General features: G+C 41.8%; 1 protein-coding gene across 9 annotated transcripts in view; it reads left to right on the forward strand.

The window, feature by feature from the left end:
- The window catches only part of LOC125465342 (ras-specific guanine nucleotide-releasing factor RalGPS1-like), a 713,999-nt gene that overhangs the window by 171,872 nt on the left and 518,300 nt on the right, over positions 1–23,827 (forward strand). For all 9 annotated transcript variants that reach the window (XM_059638202.1, XM_048558694.2, XM_048558692.2 and 6 more), the window contains one exon: positions 14,184–14,310. In XM_059638202.1, the coding sequence (XP_059494185.1) occupies positions 14,254–14,310 (57 nt within the window). In that variant the 5' untranslated portion in view covers positions 14,184–14,253. The remainder of the gene's footprint in view (positions 1–14,183; positions 14,311–23,827) is intronic.

Consider the following 23,827-nt stretch of genomic DNA (forward strand, 5'->3'; position numbering starts at 1 on the left):
CTATAGCATGTTCACCCAACAGCCTTCTCCTGTCACTATGCTAGTTACTATGCAGCTACAACATTTATATGGCTAGTCCAATCTAATTCCTGCTCACTGTTGGCTCCATGAATGTTGGGGAATTCAGCAATGGTAATCTTATTGAACATAACAGGAGAGAGACTTCTTCCTTCTTGGTGATGGTTAAGTCTGGCACTTGTATGGCACAAATTTTATACGCTGCGTATCAGACCAATTCTGAATGTCGTCCTGCCGCGGCTACATGCAGAAGTGAACTGCTTCGGTTTCTGCAGAGTGGTGAGCTGTACACAACTCTGAACATCAAGTATTCCCCGCACTGAGTGGTTCATATAACACGTGGAACTCCTGCAGCAGGAAGCTCAACAGGATAGTCCTGACTCTGAGCCATACAGCATGAAACCAGCATTTATTTAAAATAAACAAAGGACTAATGAAGGAATAACAATTGCAACGTCATTCAGAATTGGTCTGATACACAGCATATAAAATTTGTAGATCAGGATCTTTTTAGAAAATATTTTGAAGGCCCAAAGCAATGCATTGCAGTTTCCTTGGTCTCCAGTCTCTCTCAATGTTTTCCTTTCCCACCTTGAGCTTTCCTTAGATCAGCTTGTTGACACAAAACATTTGGGACGTTAAGGCTTTCCGCTGTTTTCTGTTTTAGCTTCAAATTTTCCATATAAATTCTTTTGCCTTTGGACTAAATTACGTTGCAATTGTTATTCCTTCATTAGTCCTTTGTTTATTTTAAATAAATGCTGGTTTCATGCTGTATGGCTCAAAGTTAGGACTATCCTGTTGAGCTTCCTGCTGCAGGAGTTCCACGTGTTATATGAACCACTTAGTGCGGGGAAAAGTCATTGAAGCATCTGAGAATGGTTGGGCCTGGCATACCATTCCTGGATGTGATATCCTGGAGCGGAGATATTTTGCCTCCAGTAATCACAGCGATCTTCCTTTGTGGTGGGATGGCAGCAGTCATTGGAGAAATTCCATCCTGATTCCTCTTGATTTCAGCTTTGTTTGGACTCCTTGAGGCCACACTTGGTCAAAGGGTGCATTGATGTGAAAGGGCGGCAACTTTCATCCCACTTCACCTCTGGGATTCAGCTGCTCGAGCCATGGCTGCAATGAGGCCTAGAATCAAATGGCCCTCTTTCCTTTGTTTCTGAAATTGGGTCCTTGATCAGAAAATTAATTCTGTTTCTTTCCCCCGAGACGTTGCCTGTCCTGTTGAGTATTTTTGGCATATTCTGTTTGTTTCAATGTCTCAAAATTTGCAAGCGAACACAGTTTCTTCAATATTATGACCACTTTATATTTCATAAAATCTGTCCAGTGGTTAGTCGTTAGTGGATAGAAATGGCTAATCTGGAGTTAAGTAATCTTAACACAAGTTATTGCTGCTGACATTATCGTACAACTGTCTGGCGTGTTTCTCAATTCCTCTCCAATGTTTCACTGCAGGTGAAAATCCATTTATTAAGTGGATTAATGCCTCTTTTAAAATAACAGTGAGGAATTTGAAACAATCATGTTAAGCAGCCTTGTAGTAATTAATATCTTGTAGTCAGAGGCAGTAGCTCAAAGTGTCACTTTCAAAAGAAGAAAGCAATTAAGCAGGTTATTATATGAGCTATTATACAAATATTACCAAGGGTACTGCAGGATGTAATAAACTTTCAATCTTGAAATGGGGGATGTAACACTGAGTAACAGACCTTTAAGGTTTAGTAGCAGAAGTATGCCATCAGTCTATTGAGTCAGCTCTGCCATCCTTTGAGATCATGGCTGATCTGCTTATCTTCAACTCCATCCTCCTGCCTTTTCCCCATGACCTTTTGGTTTGTTTACTGATTAAATATCTATCTCCCTCAATCTCGAATCTACGGTCTCAATAGCTCATACCAGTAAAGATTCTCACCAAATTCACAGAGTCGTCTCCTCAACTCCATTTTAAATGGGCAACTTCCTACTCTGAGATTGTGCCTTGTGGTCCTAGACTGTCCTGCAAGGGGAAACAACCTCATTGCACCCACTGTGTGAAGCCCCCTAGGAAACTTATCATTCAACACTGTCTCCTCTCATTCTTCCAAACTGCAAGAAGGACAAGCCCAACTTACATGACCTCTTCTCAACAGGCAATCCCTCCAAACCCACGATCAAACTAGTGAACCTTCTCTGGACGGTCTCCAATGCCAGTTTATATTTGCTTAGACATTGGGGGGAAACTGTTTCACAGGAAAAACTGTTCCCAAAAAAATACAAAATTATTCACAGTATTCCAACTGTTGTCTGACTAACATCTTGAATAGTTTTAGCGATACTTCTCTTTTTATGCTGCATCCGCTTGGAAATAAAGACTAACAGTCCATTTGCCTTCCCTGTTACTTGAACTTGTATGCTAGCTTTTTGTAATTCATGCATGAGGACCCCAAATACCCCACTGTTGCTTTCTGTAGTCTGTCCCCCTTTTAACTAATATTCAGCTCCTCAGTTCTTCCTGCCAAACTGCATAAACTCATTTCCTCACATTATATTCCAACTGCCAGATTTTTGCCCACTCATTCAAACTGCCTATAACTACCTACAGATACTCTGTGGCATCCTCACTACTTTCATATTCTCAATCACTATGCTGTAAAGTCATTTTATCATCTTCTCTTTGGCCAATGATAAATGATGAGCCAGCTCAAGTGCCCTGGAACTTTTGGGAGTTTCTAGGCTCAGTGTAGAGCTTGTAAGTGTTACAGAAGCTTTCAAGATATGACAGTCCATTTGAACTGACCCAGGTAAATGTACCTTTTAGTTTACATCTTAAAAATACCAATCATTGAAATCAAGTAATCATTCTGATCTCAGCTGATGTTGTTATTGGACAACATCAGATCTCAGACTAAATCTAGCTTGATTCAATGTGATGGTCTTTCACTAAGACACACCCATACAATGTTGAAGATTTGTTTTTAACAATGAAACAGAAGTTTATCTCACAGAAGAAAAAAGATGAAATATAGGGTGTCTCAGTGGCTAGCACAGCTGCCTCACGGTGCCAAGTACCCGGGTTTGGTTCCACCCTGGGGAGATTATCTGTGTGGAGTATATATGTTCTTCCCAAATGTGTGTGGGTTTACTCCAGGTGCTCTAGTTTCCTCCCACAGTCGAAAGATGTGTAGATTAGGTGTATTGATCATACTAAATTGCCCATAGTATCTCAGCAGATTAGCCATTGGAAATGAAGGGTTGCAGGGTTAGGGTAAGGGGTGGATCTGGGTGGGATGCTCTTTGGAGGGTCAGTGTGAACTTGATGGGCTGAATGGCCTTCTTCCACACTGGAGGGATTCTATGTCGAACAGCTATTCATATATATAACACAAATTGAAACCCATCAGATCGTTTTAAGAGTCATTTATGGCACAGAAGGACACTACTTGGCTCATTGAGCCTCCACCAATCCTCTGTAGAATGACCCAGTCAATCCCATTGCCTACTCTTGCCCCATAACTCTGCAAGATGTATTTTCCCTTGAGTGTCGAGGCAATATGGTGATTAAGGAACTGGGTGTGACCAATTTTGGGACATCTTGAGGACATGAAAGCTTCAATACAAGCACACATTCTTGTTTTCTTTTGTTCTTTTATCATCTGAAATAGTGTTGAAACAATGGTCAGATTTATCATAGTGTTGCTGACTGACCAGAATGCAGATTACATAGCAACACGCTAGGCAGTTTAAAATGATAAAAAATAGAGACAGCACAGATAATAATGGCATGTTTCTGATAATTGGCAGGTTTTAAATGTGAGGATACAATCCTAAATATAACAGATTTTATATTTATGAGTTCAAACCCTATCCTTGAGCAGGCAACAACTGTCAGTGCCCCATTCAGTTGCGCAATCTGTATAATTTTCCTAATTCTATCTATTGCTTTGCATTATAGTTTTATGATTGGAACTTACTTGTAGCTTGTAATTTCCAAGTTGAGGGATTTTCAGTAATTATGGGGTTTTACCTGCCAACAATAAAATTACTCTCCCCTCTAGCTATTTTGGAGAAAGAAAACCAACTATTAACAATACCTAGCCCAATATGTTTTCTCACATTAAGGAACGGCATATGCTTCAGATTTGTTCTGCTTGTGCTGTTCTTTTATATGCACTCTCTTAGTTTGTTTCATAAATGATAGGTTTTTATTTTCCTTTTCTCTCAGTGCAGTAGTGTTAGCTGCGGTTTAGTAGGTAGCATTCTCATCTGTCGTGGGATTGCGTCTCACTCCAGAGATGTTTTGTGCACAAGTCTCTCAAGTGGGATTTGAATTCAAGTTCCAATACTACAGGAGTGTCATGCTATCAGAGTGCATCTTTAAATGAGATGTGAAATTTTGACTCTCTGCATTTTGGGACTATTTCAAAGAAGTACTCCTAGTATCCTGGACAATACTTATGATTCTTTATTGAAATGAAAGACTCTTTTTAAAGCTTTTTGTCTTTAACTCATCAGGACAATTTGCAAGAATGCCAATTTATTGGGGAGAGAACCTGTTTACACTGTATAAGAGAGTGTAGATTTGTTAACAAATGGGATCTGATGTTTTTCAGCAGTACACAAGCTCTGTGCTACCTATGATTATGATATGGAGGTCCCGATGTTGGACTGGGCTGGACAAAGTCAGAAGTCATCTGACACCAGGTTATAGTCCGACAGGTTTATTTGAAATCACAGGCTTTTGGAGTATAGCCCCCTCATCAGGTGAAAGGAGAGTGAAGCACACAGGCACAGAATTTATAGACAGAGAGGTCAAAAGATGATACAAAATGGTGTAAGTGGAGTGTCAAATAATAAGTCTCTGCAGGTGATCAAAAATGTTAGACGATGTGAGTAAAACATCAATAGCTGAGTAACAAGCGAAGGGTTGACCTATAATCTGACTATTTGAGGTAGAGAGATAATTACAAAAGTTTAAAAATAAGGTGGTCCTGGAGACAAATGAAATGACTGTAATAACATGATAGGTAGAAGTGTCGCATGCTGAGGGTCTAACCAAAGTCATAAGTAATCCAAAACTGGACAAACTAATTAAGGTAGGGGGATCATTAAAAAAATCCAGGTGATGGTGACAAAATGAACCCAAGATCATAGTTGAAGCTGCCTACATGGGGTAGGGAACTTGGCTACCAGTCCCTGCTCCGGCCTTTCTGCGTTGTTGTGTATGTCGAAGAACGCCCTGGAGGAAGCTTACCCGAAGATCGGATGCTGAATGTCTTTGACTGGTAATGTGTTCCTCGACTGGGAGGGAACATTCCTGTCAGGCAATTGTTGCATGGTGCCCTTACATCCATTGTTGTAGTGTTTGCATGGTTTTGCCAATATACCATGTCTTGGGGCATCCTCGCTTGCAGCCTATGCAGCAACTTAGTCAATGTTTCAGCATCCATCATACTCTGGATTATGAATTCGATGACCTTTTGAGAGCAGTAATTTCTCCTCTTCTCTGTTTTAAATCTGTTACTCCTATTCTAAAACAATAAACTCTTGTTCTGGATTGTCTCACATGAGGAAACATCTTCTCCACATGTACTAATTGATCCCCTTCAGCTTCCTCTCATTTCCTCTCATTCTCCTTAACTCTGGAGAGTCTGTGCTGAAGTGAGTAGGTGTGCAAGGACACATGGGATGGACCAGTGACTTGGAATTTCTCTTGTCCTTTGATTACTCTGTAGTGTCTGCCTGGTGCAGAAACAACTCAAAGGAAGACAAATGGTTTACTGTGTGGTAGCATCACTGAAGATGGCTCAAAATTACAAGGAGGTGTGTAATGTGATTTGTGAGGTACAGAGGCTGGTGCGTGAGAATTGTTTGTATAATATTGTGTTATAATTATGATTCCAAGTATTTAGCTTTCTTTAAGTTTTATCATTAAAAGGAAACTGTGAGCCATGTTTAACTTTGTTTTCTGCCTATTTTTGGGTGTGCTTGCCACCAGGATTTTAATGACTGGATATACAGTAATACTGACGAGGCCATGTGAAATAGTTATTGGGGGAAAAAAAACCTGCCATTTAAAAATTTTGACACTTCTTCAAGTGTGTTCATTTTAAAATCGCATTTATTCTTACGGATACTGATATTCACGTGCACGCTGTGCTTGGACTCCAGTGCCCTGCAGTCGGGTGTTTGAACAATGCTTGAATTAAAATAAACATGTATATCATACAAGAGTTAGATCCTGAAAGTATTTTTGCAAAGCAGCTCGAAAAGCTGATTCTTTTACTGGCACACATGACAGCCTGTACAGGTACAGGATCACAGTGTGAACTGTCCACAAGACATACAGCTAACGCATCAGGTTTTGTTTCTAGATTGGAATCTTTCACATGACAATGGCGTGCTTTGAGATGTCCAGGGGACACTAAAGACAGAAACACAGTGACAAAGTTCATTCGCTTGCATCTGGGGAAAATTCTGCTCCATTTGTGAAATGACAAGTGATAAAGCAGGATTGAATAACAATTCATATAAGAAAAGACATGCGTCGCCATTTCAAAACGCCAAGCACATCCAGGTTATACTATGTATTTTAAGTTGTTAATAGAAGCAGGTGGTTCGTTATTGTAAGAATCTTAGGCACAAGGTGCGAGTTACTGGTGTTGGAATGGTTTGTACCAGAACTGCAGGTTGTGAAAGCGTCTGTTAATCTCTTGAATTTAAATTGCTTTGTGTTATGTAACACTGGATCGACGCCGCTACCAAAAAGGCAAATGTTGAACTCCATTCTGAGCAAGCAGGTTGACTTGTTGCATCAATCCAATTTGCCAGATTGTCAATTCCTGCATGAAGTAGACCTCTGAACAGCTGCTCTGAGGTCTTTCGCAGCTGCCTGTCCAGTCCTCTGCCGGTCTGATACCTTTACTCTTGTCTTGTGATGAAATTTGCTTCCTCAATTTGTTTCCCTTTGAATCGCATTGCACGAATAACCATGTTTTCCATTAAGTCCACATACCATTGTCAAATGTAGATATGTCCCTTCATCAGTCTGATTGTGTAAGCATCGTAGAATTAGCTGATTTTGCATTGTTTCAATTTAAAGATATCCAGCAGTTTATGGATCATAGTATTTATAAAATAACCATGGAATGAACGTGAATTTTGAAAATTTTAGTTTGCCTAAGTGCTTGCATTTTGGCAATAATAAACTTGAACAATCATGAGAAATGTTTTGAAAGATGTGGTCTATCCACTGTGCATTGACTCCCGTTGTAAATGAGCCAGCAAACCAATATTGATTACAGCAGCCCAGTCTGGACCTTCCCATCCCGACACCAAAACTAACCCAAGATAACAAAGTGTGGAGCTGGATGAACACAGCAGGCCCAGCAGCATCTCAGGAGCACAAAAGCTGACATTTTGGGCCTAGACCCTTCATCAGAGAGGGGGATGGGCTGAGGGTTCTGGAATAAATAGGGAGAGAGGGGGAGGCAGACCGAAGATGGAGAGAAAAGAAGATAGGTGGAGAGGAGAGTATAGGTGGGGAGGTAGGGAGGAGATAGGTCAGTCCAGGGAAGACGGACAGGTCAAGGAGGTGGGATGAGGTTAGTAGGTAGGAAATGGAGGTGTGGCTTGAGGTGGGCGGAAGTGATGGGTGAGAGGAAGAACGGGTTAGGGAAGTAGAGACAGGCTGGACTGGTTTTGGGATGCAGTGGGGGGTGGGGACGAGCTGGGCTGGTTTTGTGATGCAGTGGGGGGAGGGGAAGAACTGGGCTGGTTTTGTGATGCAGTAGGGGAAGGGGAGATTACCAAAACCAGCCCAGTTCTTCCCCTCCCCCCACTGCATCACAAAACCAGCCCAGCCTGTCTCTGCTTCCCTAACCTGTTCTTCCTCTCACCCATCCCTTCCTCCCACCTCAAGCCGCACCTCCTTGACCTGTCCCTTCCCTACCTCCCCACCTATACTCTCCTCTCTACCTATCTTGTTTTCTCTCCATCTTCGATCCGCCTCTCCCTCTCTCCCTATTTATTCCATTTCCCTCTCCCCATCCTCCTCTCTGATGAAGGGTCTAGGCCCAAAACGTCAGCTTTTGTGGTCCTGAGATGCTGCTTGGCCTGCTGTGCTCATCCAGCCTCACACTTTGTTATCTTGGATTCTCCAGCATCTGCAGTTCCCATTATCACCAAAACTAACCCGCCCACATTTCTAAGACTGTGTAATTCTCTGCACATTTGTAGATGAGAGCGCATGGGAAGGTTTGTGTGTTGTTTCCTAGTTTGGATAAATTGGAAGCCATTTTGCTGCAGGATTAAATAATATTTAGGATATATTGTCACCTTGCGTTAAAAAGGAAATGTCCTTTTGAATAATGCCTATTGATTGACATTTTTATTAAAAGTGGAGAAGGTACAGCATTTGTAGGTAATTAAGATGACAAAATAGTAGATTAGAAAGGAACCAACATTTACAAAACTAATACTAGTAAATATTTACTATTTGACTTTAGTAATTACACCTGAGGTTAAAGTGCTTCACAGTTTATTAGCACAGTATTTCCTCCAGATGGCACCTTGGTTCCATGCATACATATTTGCCGTGGTGTATATGTTACTGTTTTCAGAACTGTAGTTGCAATAAGACGGATTAATATTTGCCGTGTGGTTATATGGCAAGAACTAGGGAAGAATTATTTTTCTCTGGCTATGTGCAGTGAAATTCTAAACATCTGTGTTTCATATTTCAGCAGATTCATGCTGTTAGAAATATGATCTGAGCATTGTTTCCAGAGTTAATCATATAAGTGAATCTGATATGAACATTTCTGTGTTAGATCTGTTTTGTTTTACTTATTGGAATACGTGCAGTGCTGACCAGGCAGCATTTATTGCCCGTCCCTAAAACTGAGTGTCTCACTTGGCCATTTCAGGGCGCAGTTGACATTTCAGCCATGTTCCTGTGGGTCTGGAGTCACAAGCAGTCCAGACAGGTTAAGGATGGCAGATTTCCTTCCTTAAAAGTCCTTGGTGAAACAGACTGATTTTTGTAAATACCAACGCTGGTTTGGGATGAGTTTTACGTTTCAGATTTATGGACCAAGTTCAAATTGCACCATCTGCTACAGTGGGATTTGAATTGATTCTCTAGGTCGTTAGCCTCTGGAGTACCTGACCAATAAGCTTACAACATTGACGCTGTTTTGCACAAGATCATTTAACTGAAAATGGTCTCCTAAAGCACTTACACTTGAAGGCTTTCTCTTATTATTTTGTTTACTGCTCTTTGTAACACAAATATCAGAACAGGCTGTTTTGGAATAATGTGTAATCCCATCCCACAATGTTAGAATACAAATTTCAGATAAGATTCCCCACACATTCAAAGCAGGAGTGGGCTATTTGGCTCCTCAAGTTGATCATGGCTGATTTGCCTGTGGCCTTTCTTCCATTTTCATGCCTAACCCCATTAATTTTTGACTCCCTTGTTAGTCAAGAATCTGTATCTGTCTTGAAAATATTCAACGCCCTTGACCGTGTCTCCCGCATTTCCCGCAACACATTCCTCATACCCCACCCCCACCAGGACCGCCCAAAGAGGATCCCCCTCGTTATCGCACACCACCCCACCAACCTCCGGATACAACGCATCATCCTCCGACACTTCCACCATCTACAATCCGACCCCACCACCCAAGACATTTTTCCATCCCCACCCTTGTCTGCTTTCCGGAGAGACCACTCTCTCCGTGACTCCCTTGTTCGCTCCACACTGCCCTCCAACCCCACCACACCCGGCTCCTTCTGCTGCAACCGCAGGAAGTGCTACACTTGCCCCCACACCACCTCCCTCACCCCTATCCCAGGGCCCAAGATGACTTTCCATATTAAGCAGAGGTTCACCTGCACTTCTGCCAATGTGGTATACTGTATCCATTGTACCCGGTGTAGCTTCCTCTACATTGGGGAAACCAAGCGGAGGCTTGGGGACCGCTTTGCAGAACACCTCCTCTCGGTTCGCAATAAACCACCGCACCTCCCAGTCGCGAACTGTTTCAACTCACCCTCCCATTCTTTAGATGACATGTCCATCATGGGCCTCCTGCAGTGCCACAATGATGCCACCCGAAGGTTGCAGGAACAGCAACTCAAATTCCGCTTGGGAACCCTGCAGCCCAATGGTATCAATGTGGACTTCACCAGCTTCAAAATATCCCCTTCCCCCACCGCATCCCAAAACCAGCCCAGCCTGTCTCTGCCTCCCTAACCTGTTCTTCCTCTCACCCATCCCTTTCTCCCACCCCAAGCCGCACCTCCATTTCCTACCTACTAACCTCATCCCACCTCCTTGACCTGTCCGTTTTCCCTGGACTGACCTATCCCCTCCCTACCTCCCCACCTATACTCTCCTCTCCTCTCCAACAATCTTCTTTTCTCTCCATCTTCGGTCCGCCTCCCCCTCACTCCCTATTTATTCCAGAACCCTCACCCCATCCCCCTCTCTGATGAAGGATGTAGGCCCGAAACGTCAGCTTTTGTGCTCCTGAGATGCTGCTTGGCCTGTTGTGTTCATCCAGCTTCACACTTTATTACCTTGGATTCTCCAGCATCTGCAGTTCCCATTATCAATGACCCTCTCTCCACTGCTTTAGGGAAGAGAGTTCCAAAGACACCAATATTTCTCTCCATCACTTCTGTGATGGAAGACCCCCTATTTTCAAACTGTTTGCCACAAGAGGAACCATGCTTTCAGCATCCACCCATGTCAGGATCCCATAAGCCTCAATAAGATCACCTCTCACTCTTCTAAATTCCATTGGTACAGGTCTAATCTGACCAACATTTCCTCCCTAAGATAAGCACCTTCACCACCACCTCTGTCCAACCCAACTCCAATCCCAGGTATCAGTCAAGTGAGCTATCTCTACACTGCCTGTAATGCATTTGTACCCTTTCTTAAATGAGACCAAAACTATACAGTACTGTAGGTGTGAGCTCACCAGTGTACTGTACAGTGGTAGTAAATCTTCCTTACTCTGATATTCTGTTCCACTCGCAATAAGTGACAACATTACATTTTTCCTTCTGAACCACTTGATGTGCCTTCTGCCAGTGTAATCCATGTGCCCTCCCTGCCCCGATTCCACTCCATCAGTTTTTCCACATCAAAATAATATGTTACTGTTGTGTTCTTCCTGCTACAGTGGACAAGTTCAGTTTTTTTTCTACGTTATACTGCAGTTGCCCAATGTTCTCCCATTCACTTATCCTGAGTATATTACTGTGCAGACTCACAATTCAGTTTTCTTTGTAACATTGGCAAATGTAGCAAGCCTACATTCTGTCCCTACATCCAATTAATTGATCTAAAGTATCAAAATTAAGGCCTCAACATTGATTCCTTGCACTCCACTTGCCGAACCAAAAATGACTTGCTTCTACCTGCCCCCGTTTGTCCTCTCTCCATGCTCTCAGCCCCTACTCATTGTGGACATTTGTGTTGCATTATAATCTTTGAAATGGCAGCTTCTCAAATACCTTATGGAACTGTAAGTGTAGCACATGCTTTGGTTCCATGTCATCCTCGTTGCTCGTTCTTCCCACAAAAAAAATCCTGTAAGTTCGTCAAACATAATTTACCTTTCTCGAGGCCATGTTGATTCTGTCTGATTGCATCAAGGTTTTTTAAGTGCCCTTTAATGAAGGATTCCAGCATTTTCTCTAATGCAGGCGTTAATTGGTCTGTATTTCCCTGCTGTCTATCCGTACAATCCTGAACTCAGTTTCTTGAGTACAGGAGTTCGTGTGCTATTTTCCAATCCAATTATACCTTGCCAGAATCTAGTACCTCTTCTACTATCTCGGTAGCAAGCTCTTTGAAGCCCATCAGGACCTAGAGACTTATCAGTTTTTAGTTCTAATAATTTTCTGAATAGTGTTTCCCCAGTGAATGTAATTGTCTTAAGTTCCTCCCTCCGTTTTAAATCCTAGTCTGCAGTTACTTATATCCTCAACAGTGAAGACCAACACAAAATAGAAAGAGGAGACTGTAGTTAGGGAAAGGTTTTAGGAAAAAGTCAATGTTGTAGAGAGCCGAATTTAAGGTGAATTAAATATTCCATAGAGCTGTCAAGTATACACTATTGCTCATTCCTCAGAGTTTGTGCAATGGATAAATATTATGAAATTGAGTTTCCACTCATTTTCTGTCTAGATTCCACTGCAATTGGCCCAGCCATTGCAAAGAATTGTGACGTTGGAAACATGGGTGAGTTATGTCCAAAGACACTTACGTTCTTATTTTCCACATGATGGATTAAGATTGATTTCGCCAGGAGAGAGTCAGGTCTGTGACAAACTGCTACACTTCCGCATCAAAGTGCCAGGGTTTCCATAGGGTTCCATAGCACTTTTCAAATTGTGCCCATTTGCTGAGGCATGGGCTTTGCTAAACAGGATTTGCAAGCTTCTGCAAAGCAAAAATCAGGAAACTGAGCAGTGTACACCAGTGAAACCAGTCAAATGGTTCAATATATAAATGCACTCTGTTGATCCAGCCTTGGGACTGAGACTGAGGAGTTTGCAACTTGCTGGTTTTCTGAGGAAATACAATTGGAACATTTGAAATTCCAATTGGAATGTTTTAATCCAGTAACTAGGGAATCCAACATGATTACAAAAATACTTGAGGTTCGTGGCCATATGTAGTTGATATTTATTCACTTCCCATCTATTGGTTGTAAGAATGTTTATGCTTTGTGTGTCCCTCACTTCTCAATATCAGTATGATAAATGATCTAATTAAAGTAGGTCGAAGTTTAAGCTAGTGAAGGGCAAAACTACAAACAGATATTGATCCATATTGATCAGGTGTGAGATCACTGTATGGAATGGATTTCTTGATGGAGAAGTGAAAGCAAAAAGTGCAGTAATCTGTCAGGAACAATGGATATGTGTTGGTTCTTTTGGATGCGTTAAATGAGTCGGATCAAGTGGTTTTCTGTATCTGTAACCGTATTTGATCTTGTGAAAACAGTAGAAGCTACTACAGACTGTAAAGCCAAAATGTCAAAACAAGAGACAATAGGAACTGCACATGATGGAGAATCTGAGATAACTAGGTGTAGAGCTGGATGAACACAGCAGGCCAAGCAGCATCAGAGGAGCAGGAAGGCTTGCTCCTGTGCTGCAGCTTGGCCTACAGTGTTCATCCAGCTCTACACCTTGTTATCTCAAAGCAAGTCTTTGTCACAACTATCTAGAAAACAAAAGCAGGCCAAAGCATCTTTGTACACTTGATACCAAAACACACATGTTCATTAAGGTACTGAAACATGCAACACCAATTTACATTTTCTGGCTTTGCACTAGTTTAGAATTTGACTTCTTTGTTAGCCATTATGATTTATTCCTGCAAAAATGCAGAGAACTCGGTGTTTTTAGTCACATCATTGTGTTGCATATATTAGCAATACAGACGTATGCTTCCAAGCATTTGAAACACTTTCTGTGAGAGTCTAACTTTACTTGGAAATGGATGAACAGGAGATGCTAATGATGCCGTCTATCATGTTTGATTTCTGAAATGGTGTGCGCTGTCAAGTTGGATGTGCTTTGTAATAAACTGTTATGGAACTGCGCTGGAGTGTTCCACAGTTATTCTTAATGCTGAGCTCACATTACTTCAAAATATATATCCAGAGCTAGTATTTGTGCAATTTTTTTCCAGATGTTCATCTCTGGTTTAGATGAGGAGGAAATGGTAGCGTGTGAAAGGCTGATCAGCTGAGTTATGTACACCATTACAGTACCTGGCACTGTGGAATTTCATGCTTTTAATTGTATGTTACATGAACTGGTCTCCTCCCTCGATATTCTGCTGTGGCATCTTTGAGTTCCCTTTGCTCAACATGGTTAGGCTATCTTGCTGAAAAAGCATTGACCTAAAAGACAAATAAAAATAAGTAATGACATCGGGACAGTTTGACAGCCTTTGTGGGTCTGTGCTGAGAATTTATCTTTTTTTTTGCAGACACTCTTGTGACATAGACCAATCAAATATGCCCATGAATGAACCATGAGGGAGCACGGACATAATTTATTTCTGTCCCAGCAGGACTGTGTCTGTAATGCAAATGCTGAGGATCGATTTTTGTCTGAACTGTCTTTTTCTCTTGCAGGGTTTGTCCATCTATCGCACACTGCCACCAGCTGAGGCAAAACTAAACACTGCACAACAAGAGGGGGAGCATGTACAAGAGGAATGGCCTGATGGCCAATCTGAGAGTCACGTCTGCCACCCCAGAGGTAAGGTATGAATGTGTGGATATATCTCTCCTCTTCAGATAGGCTGAATGAGCCACCTGTGAACAAGAGCTGTTTATCCTGTTGGCTTTATTGTCATCACTGTTGACTGCACTCCTGAGATTTGTGTAATTTGCAGACTTTGAAATGATATCTAATACACGCAGTCGTGGTTATTTATATTTAATCAAATAAGAAATCACACTGGGTCTGGGCCCGAAATGTCAGCTTTTGTGCTCCTGAGATGCTGCTGGGCCTGCTGTGTTCATCCAGCTCCACACTTTGTTATCTTAGATTCTCCAGCATCTGCAGTTCCCATTATCTCTGAGCACACCGCCCCCTGCTGATCACACTGTGCACTTGTGTAACTTGATAAACAGCCAGTGCCCAATTAAAATAAACTTGATACATGATACATGGGGTGATTTTTTTTTAATATATAAATGTCTTTCCATGTCCTTTCAGTAGTGCTTGTCCTTAGCAGCCTCTAAGCCCCACCACTGCCATAGTGTAACCTGTATGACCGTCACTGCAAGAGATTTCCCACTGCTATTTTCATCCAAACCTACAATAAAATCCCTATTTTCAAATTGGCTGCAGACTTTTCAGAAAAAGTAGCTGCAATTGTTCCACTTATTTTTAATGTTTTTTTTAACGGCAGTGTTTTTTTATCCCAAAGTGCCATTTATTTCAGTTGCGCATTCATATGGAGAGCCTGTTTATACGTATTGAGACTAGAGAATCACATTTTCAGTCTTATTTCTGGCCACGTTGCCCTGGTAGCACCCTCACTTCTCTGTCACAAGGTCCTTGATTCAAGTCCCACACTGGCCCTTGGGTACAAACATCAAAGCTGACGCTGAAGGAGAAGTGAATTACAATAGCATCCTCTTGTTTCATACATGGCCACAAGAGAATGCTATTACAGTATTTATGTGTGTTAATTCTGGAATTCTATGTGTTTACAAATGGAACATCTTACTGCAAATCTTGAATAGAGAAATTAGAACAAGAGCTGAGGTGTAGAATATTATGAGAAAAGTTGAACAGAATAACTGGATTACCCTAACATTGATCCAGGTCAGGAATCCATTATCTGAAAATCTTGTGACCAACAGTTTTTGGATAAAGGGTATTTTCGGATACATTTACCCATGGTTTGTTTGGGTCCATTTGCAAAAAAGCTGCGCTAAGTCCAAATAGGTCTAAAAGTGGAATTTTTTTTTAGAGGGCCTGAACACTTCTGTAGATACGCTCAGTTCAGGGTCTGGGGAGAAAGGAACTTTGCTTTTATGTCAGTTGATGCCCATTTGGGCCAAGCAAAGTTTTTTTCCAAAGAGCCTGTACTTGGTGTGTTCAGGGGCAGGTTAGCTCAATTGGCTGCACAGCTGGTTTGAGATGCAGAGTGGCCTGCACGGTGTGGGTTCAATTCCTGCACTGGCTGAAGTGTGGTCAGACTAGAACATAGAACATAGAACAGTACAGCACAGAACAGGCCCTTCAGCCCACAATGTTGTGCCGACCATTGATCCTCATGGATGCACCCTCAAATTTCTGTGACCATATGCATGTCCAGCAGTCTCTTAAATGACCCCAATGACCTTGCTTCCACAACTGCTGCTGGCAACGCATTCCATGCTCTCACAACTCTCTGCGTAAAGAACCTGCCTCTGACATCCCCTCTATACTTTCCACCAACCAGCTTAAAACTATGACCCCTCGTGCTAGCCATTTCTGCCCTGGGAAATAGTCTCTGGCTATCGACTCTATCTATGCCTCTCATTATCTTGTATACCTCAATTAGGTCCCCTCTCCTCCTCCTTTTCTCCAATGAAAAGAGACCGAGCTCAGTCAACCTCTCTTCATAAGATAAGCCCTCCAGTCCAGGCAGCATCCTGGTAAACCTCCTCTGAACCCTCTCCAAAGCATCCACATCTTTCCTATAATAGGGCGCCCAGAACTGGACGCAGTATTCCAAGTGCGGTCTAACCAAAGTTTTATAGAGCTGCAACAAGATCTCACGACTCTTAAACTCAATCCCCCTGTTAATGAAAGCCAAAACACCATATGCTTTCTTAACAACCCTGTCCACTTGGGTGGCCATTTTAAGGGATCTATGTATCTGCACACCAAGATCCCTCTGTTCCTCCACGCTGCCAATTTTATTTCTGCCCAGCCTGGTTACAGGGCTGTTTGAGTCCGCTCTCAAAAGGACCTTCAGATTTTAGGTCTTTTTGTTTTGTGGAAGTGTGGATAAAGGATACCCAATCTGTAATACCCAAGGCAAATGATGTTGTAACATAATGTGGGGATTATATAGTTTCTATAAATTAGGTAATAGAGTGTAATTCACCTGACATTTTGCCCAACAGGTGTGTATGCTGTTGTCAGGTGGTCAAATCTTTTGCAGAATCAAACTTGACAAATAAATGCCTTTCTATAATTTGAATTAGATGATCAGTCAAAGTCATGTTTGACCATTAATACCCACATGGGTTTCTTTCAGTTTCATAGGCTGCCATTTGGTGTTTCTTCAGCCCCCGGAATTTTTCAAGAGGTAACAAACCAAATTTTACAAGGAGTTCGGAGAATAGTTGTTATTTTGATCATGCCCTTCCTTCACAATTCAAGTAGGCAGACGCAGGATGACACACTGAAGAAGGTGCTGTATCATTAGAAAAAGCGCGAAGTTCAAGCAAAGGCAGCCAACTGCATAACATTCCAAAAGTCTTTGGGTTATTAGAGTCACTGGGTGGATAATAACGGGTTTCTTGCTGCCCAGAGGAAGATTCAAACAACGTACCCACACCCTCAGTGTTTAAGAGCTCAGATCTTTTCTTGGATTCAATGCATTATTACAGTAAATTCACAATAAATTTGACAGCCTGGTTGCGCCTATTGAGTAAAACCTTGAGGAATGGTGTTCCGCAGCTTTGGACAAAGGAGTGACAAAACAGTCAGGCTGAGTAATAGTAAATTGGAAGTTGGCACAATATTTTTACAATACGATGGGTCCAAAAAGATTGAGCCAGTACTTGATGTCCCTCCATAATGGGTGCTATAAACTCTTATTGTTGGATAATGGTGACGACAGGCTGATTGCATTTGCCTCACAGTCTGTGAGTAAAATTAAGCTCGGAATCTTTGGAGTTAGGTGATTTATTAAATACTTGTACAGTGTTAGTTTCACAATCAAAACCACTTATAAGCCACTGGCAGTTGGTTTGAAACCAAAGGCTCCAGAATTCACTATAATAGCAGCCTGAATGCAGATCTGACTTCGATTTTGATTGCTTGAAGAGTGACATTAAACACTGATGATCAGAAGATCATTGCGATGCAATGCAGTGTCTGGATTACTGTCCTTGTCTGATGCAAAACAAGACGTAGGATGTATTTTTCTTCGCACTTATAGAAATGTTGCCAGACATGGCAGATGCTTTTGCTGGAACGACTTGGAGGAGCCTGTATTATTAGGGGTTTATGATTATATCACAAACGAGCAGCCAACGGTGGATTTAGAAATCAGACCTTTATTTTACCGCAAGACTGAGTTATCAATTGATAAACACTAGGAGCTAGAGTGATAATTCATGGAAGGTACAGTGCACAGTTACTATGAGATTGATAAGGCGTTTGATAAGGTTCCCCACGGCAGGCTGATGGAGAAAGTGAAGTCACATGGGGTCCAGGGTGTGCTAGCTAGATGGATAAAAAAACTGGCTGGGCAACAGGAGACAGAGAGTAGTAGTAGAAGGGAGTTTCTCAAATTGGAGACGTGTGACCAGTGGTGTTCCACAGGGATCTGTGCTGGGACCACTGTTGTTTGTGATATATGTAAATGATCTGGAGGAGGTGTAGGTGGTCTGATCAGCAAGTTTGCTGATGACACTAAGATTGGTGGAGTAGCTGATAGTGAAGGGAACTGTCAGAAATTACAGCAGAATATAGATAGACTGGAGAGTTGGGCAGATAAATGGCAGCTGGAGTTCAATCCGGGCAAATGCGAGGTGATGCATTTTGGAAGATCAAATCCAAGGGCGAACTCTAAGGTAAACGGAAAAGTCCTAGGGAAAATTGATGAACAGAGAGATCTGGGTATTCAGGTCCATTGTTCCCTGAAGGTGACAACGCAGGTCAATAGGGTGGTCAAGAAGACATATGGCATGCTTTCCTTCATTGGGCAGGGTATTGAGTACAAGAGCTGGCAGGTCATGTTGCAGTTGTATAGGACTTTGGTTCGGCCACATTTGGAGAACTGTGTGCAGTTCTGGTCGCCACATTACCGAAAGGATGTGGACGCTTTGGAGAGGGTGCAGAGGAGGTTCACCAGGATGTTGCCTGGTATGGAGGGTGCTAGCTATGAAGAAAGGTTGAATAGATTAGGATTATTTTCATTAGACAGACGGAGATTGAGGGGGGACCTGATTGAGGTCTACAAAATCATGAGGGGTATAGACAGGGTGGATAGCAAGAAGCTTTTTACCAGAGTGGGGGACTCAATTACTAGGGGTCATGAGTTCAAAGCGAGAGGAGGAAAGTTTAAGGAAGATATGCGTGGAAAGTTCTTTACATAGAGGGTGGTGGGCGCCTGGAACGCGTTGCCAGCAGAGGTGGTAGACGCAGACACGTTAGCGTCTTTTAAGATATATTTGGACAGGTACATGGATGGGCAGGGAGCAAATGGACACAGACCGTTAGAAAATAGATGACAGGTTAGACAGAGGATCTTGATCGGCGCAGGCTTGGAGGGCCGAAGGGCCTGTTCCTGTGCTGTAGGTTTCTTTGTATTTACATGATAAAAGTTAATTTCTCATCACCCTGTTCACAGATGTTATTACACACCTCTGGAACAAGTGGGGCTTGAACTTGGGTCTCCTGGACCAAGGGTAGGAATACTACCAACAGAGCACAAGAGCCCTTAATCAACACTTAGTGTTGAGCTCGACAAAGTGCTCAGTGTGAAGTTGCCTTCGGTGGCCAGTGTTGGACAAAGACACAGAAGACCGAGTGAAACAGCTTAGAAAATGTCACAGTGTTGTAAAGAAGCTGCCGATGGTGCCTAGCTACATGGAATTGGTAGCTGGAGGCTGGCAGAGGCTGTACATTAACTTTGACTTGATAGAACTTGCAGGACAGCAGCTGCTTATTGTGATAGATAGTGATTTGTAATATGTCAGTTGGGCCTTGGTTATAATTCAGAAAAAGTCTCAGATTTAATAAAAACGAGCAGGGTAAAACACACTGGTGTTCCACTGTATCATCCTGTTTTGAATGGAGCAGCAGAACAAACAGGGCAAATTGTTAGGTGTGCTCTTGTCAAGCACATGTTAGACACAAATTGGAGGAAGTATCAGGTGTTGTTGAATCATAAACAGGTGAAATTTTTGCCAATTTATCTAAATGCTTTAATGCCAGCTTAATTGTTCCAAGGAAGGAGGTAACATCTTGGGAAAAGGAAACCAGTGGTTAAGTGAGATATTTAAACAAGTGGGAAACAAGAGATGTATAAAAATTGAATGGAATTTTGACCATTTTGTAGCGTGATCATTGAGGCAAGAAGAATGTAATAGCAACCTCTTGTGGCCATTCATAAATTGTGTATGTGTATTTCAGAATAAGCGGGTCTAGTTCAGTATCAAATCTCCATATGCTGCACACTGTATACAGTCTGTCTTGCAAACATATCACACATACCATTGCATTACTGTCTTTTTAGATATAGTGTTAAACTGGGGCCTTACCTGTTTATGGCATATAAAAGATCTCTTGGTGCTATTTTGAAAATGGAAAGAGGAATTGTATTTTATATCTCATTCAGCATTGCAAAAATCAGATTGTCTGGTCATGATCACACTGCTGTTTTGTGGGGAAATGGTGGAAAAGACACCTTCCTTTAGTAGATAGGAGTGGGTACATGTCAACCCCACCTTTAAAACAAACTTCATTGGCACAAGAGTAGTATAGATCCTTGCAGCTGTTCCTGAGCTGCAGGCTTTTCCCATGGTTAACATATAGCAGAAGCAGAAAAGTTTTAATTTTAAATTTTTTTTTCAGAACTTAGTCCAAATAAGAAAACAAAGAGAGAAAACACGAAGGAGAGGCTTTCTTTTCAAATGGCGTTTGTGGGAGAGGCCTATAGTAATTTGAATGAGAGCCAAGTGGATCCCTTTGAGTATGAGTTCCCTGATCAGGGGCTGTTAACCAGTGTTAGTCAGGGAGCCCAGGCTGACAGATATAAACAGGAGTCTTAGGGACTGTCTCCATTCCAAGGACTGTCCCATACTGAGCTGGTCAGAGTCCATGTACTCTGCGTGTGGAAATAGTTGGTGATGGGATACTGGTCTATATGGACTTATATCAAAGTGGTGGATGTGGGTACAGTTGGAACGTTTAAAAGGTATTTGGAAATGAATAGGTATGGTTTGGAGAGGTATAGGCCAAATGCAGGCGAGTGGGACATAAAGTTTAGTTTGGGAACATAGTTGGCATAGACTAGTTGGATGAAAAGGGTCTGTTTCCATGCTGCATGACCCTGACTCTATATCCAATGGTGCTGAAAAGCACACTATAAATAGTAGTCCTTTGTTTTTATGACTAACCAGTTGTCAAATATCTGCTTAGTTTGGATCAGGCTGGGAAGTTGTTTGTCACAAGTGATTTTGATGGTTTGTCTAAGTCGGAATAACATCATGAGCTATCATTACTTTTAAGATAAATTTACTTGCATTTACTAAAATAAAAATAAATTCTGCCAACAACATATCTTTGGAATTTCCTTTGAAAACTCCCACCGCACTGACATAATGCCCCTGATTATGCAGCAGAATTCCCGCACCCGTGAGTAAGCGTGGGAACAACCCCAACAAAAGCTTGGGAATACTGTAGTGCCGGACTGGTTTCTCACATTATTATGGTGATTAGTTACAACAATGAAGAAAATGTCATTTGCAATCTTGTGCAGTCTGCAGAAATTGAAAGATTGTCCAGGGAATTTTGAAAAAAAAATTACTCGTAGGGTGTGGGCATTGCTGGGAAGGGTTAGCAGCATTTGTTACTCAGCCTTTGCTCGATCTTGAGTGAGTTACAGTAATCCATGAGGTGAAGTTGCACCTACGTGCTATAATGGGGAGCTTCCCAGGAGGTTGACCCAGTGGCAGTGAAGGAAGCATTTGCAAAGTTACAAATGTTCCTCTGCTTGCAAATTATGAAGGAGAGATAAAACAAGTAACTACAGACTGGTGGTTTTTTGACTTCTCCAAGGAATTCTGCCAGGATTTGTGATTAGGGATGTGAACAGTTGGAAAAAGATGCGGGGTGTGTTGGCATGGTCTTGTCAACCAGATGAAGAGTCTTTTTAATGCAGAGCTGGTAGAGAAGGAAAAAGGAATGGATACTCTGAAATAACACAGTATGGAGCTGCAAGAACACTGCAGGCCCGACAGCATCAGAGGAGCAGGAAAGTTAACATTTTAGGAAGGGTCCTGACCTGAAATACCAACTTTCCTGCTCCTCTGCTGCCTGGCCTGCTGTGTTCCCCCAGCTCCATTCTGTGTTATCTCTGACTCCAGCATCTGCATTTCTTACTATCTCTATGGAAACTCTGAACATGTGCTTCACAAATTTCTTCGTGAGTCATACATGCTAAAATTCAGGTGCATTTGCTGCAGACAAGATGTTGGAGCAGACGTAGTTGTTCAGCCCATCGAGTCTGCTGTGCTGTTCAGTGAGATCATGGTTGATCAGATAATGGTCAACTCCATTTGAATGCTTTATTTCCATTAGCCCTGATTCCCTACACATTAAATATTGTCCACCTCAGCCTTGAGTGTACTTAACAATCCAACCTCTATAGCTCTCTTTGGATATGACTTAGTTGCAAGGATAAAAATTATTGGGAGTTGAGCTGTTGAGATTTGGAACAAAAGGATTGCTATTGTTTCCTAACGTTTTTGTTTTGAGTTTATTGATGAAGGCCATTTCATATGTAAAGTGTGCCTCCCCAAAAACAAAGTGTCCATCATAGCACATGCCATGTCTGATGCTCCATGTACAAGTTTAATTTGTCTCCCTCACTGTTGACCCGACGTTAACTGGTGCCTAACATGATTTTCCGAAATTCACCACAGACCTGGGGTTAAAATGAATTGGTAAGAATGAATACAGAGAGGTTAAACGTGGCAACAATGAATCTCCTATAATGCCTAAAACAAATGAAGTTACAGTTGGCCCATAAGCTATGTTATGTTGGTACATGCGTGAAGATGTTACAATGTTTGTAAAACTGCATTACTTTTAAAATGGACCTGGATGAACTAGTAAGATGGCTGCTATTGAGAGGAAACTTTTGCAAATGCAACAGACTAGCAAGTTTCTAGAAGGTTCTAAATTGAAATCTCACAATGAGTGGGCATGCCTAAATGATACTGCTGTATGAAACTTTACACCTGCTTTGTTAAAGCTTACTGCAAAACATAAAGACAATAGACTGAGACTTGCTGGCTCCAGATTGCCGAGGAACAAAGCTATTGAGATCAGTTAGTAATGACTGAGGTCCAAATGACATTGTATTCGTTATCCGTGGACTTTGACCTGTGTGTATGAAACTGTGTTCTCTGATACTGAAAGTACTATTTCCCAAACCCTGGAGACACCAGGCAGTCTCCAGATCAACAGCAGTTATGTCACAGTTGTAGAGAAAGGAGGTCTCTTCTTGGTTTTAAGTATTGCAGTACTTGAATTCATTTAAAAGTCAACAACAGACTTTTTCTATCAAACTCTGAGTACAATTTTAAGAAGTTGTACTTCCAGGTACAGCAGCCACGAGACCCATCTATATGACCTGTTTAACCGTCAGTACTTTGAAAGGGCCTCTGCGGTTAATCTAAATCAGACCTAAGCCATCTGAATGTAACTTGGCGACAATTCCAGAGTGGAAAACACCTCTGTTTTGCTGAAAGGCAAATGAACTGCTAACTAAAAACAAAATACTACGGATGCTAGAAATCTGAAATAAAAGCAAAAAGTAGCAGTTTCCGTGGAGCGAGAAATGACGTTAACATCTTGAGTCCTGTATGACTCTTCTTTGGAAGAGTTGTAAACTGCTCTGTTTGACTTTGATCATTGTAGAAATGATCTAGCTTCTTTTAATTGTAACTTCCCATGGTGCTTGAGGGTGATTGACAAAGTGTTAGGAGTGAATAAACAATCTTCCTTATTTCAATCCACGAAAGTCCTGCTGCTGGCAACTTAAATTGGCCTCACACTAAAGAGGATTCAGGAACACACATCTACTTTTCAAACTAAACTATACAAATTACAGACAAAAGGAAGGGGGTGTTGGGGAATTTATTTTATATCTCATCCCTGCCCACGCCAAGAATGGCATATTTTTATTAGAATGTGCTTCATGCAGAGTCTTGCAGTCACAGTTTTTGAGAAGCAGTAAGTTTGTTTGCAAATGAGTTTGTTTCTTCTGAATCACAAGTTTGACCTCAGCAAAATACTTAAGACTAACGCT

Source organism: Stegostoma tigrinum, chromosome 29 (assembly GCF_030684315.1).
Source record: "Stegostoma tigrinum isolate sSteTig4 chromosome 29, sSteTig4.hap1, whole genome shotgun sequence".
Classification (NCBI taxonomy): Eukaryota; Metazoa; Chordata; class Chondrichthyes; order Orectolobiformes; family Stegostomatidae; genus Stegostoma; species Stegostoma tigrinum.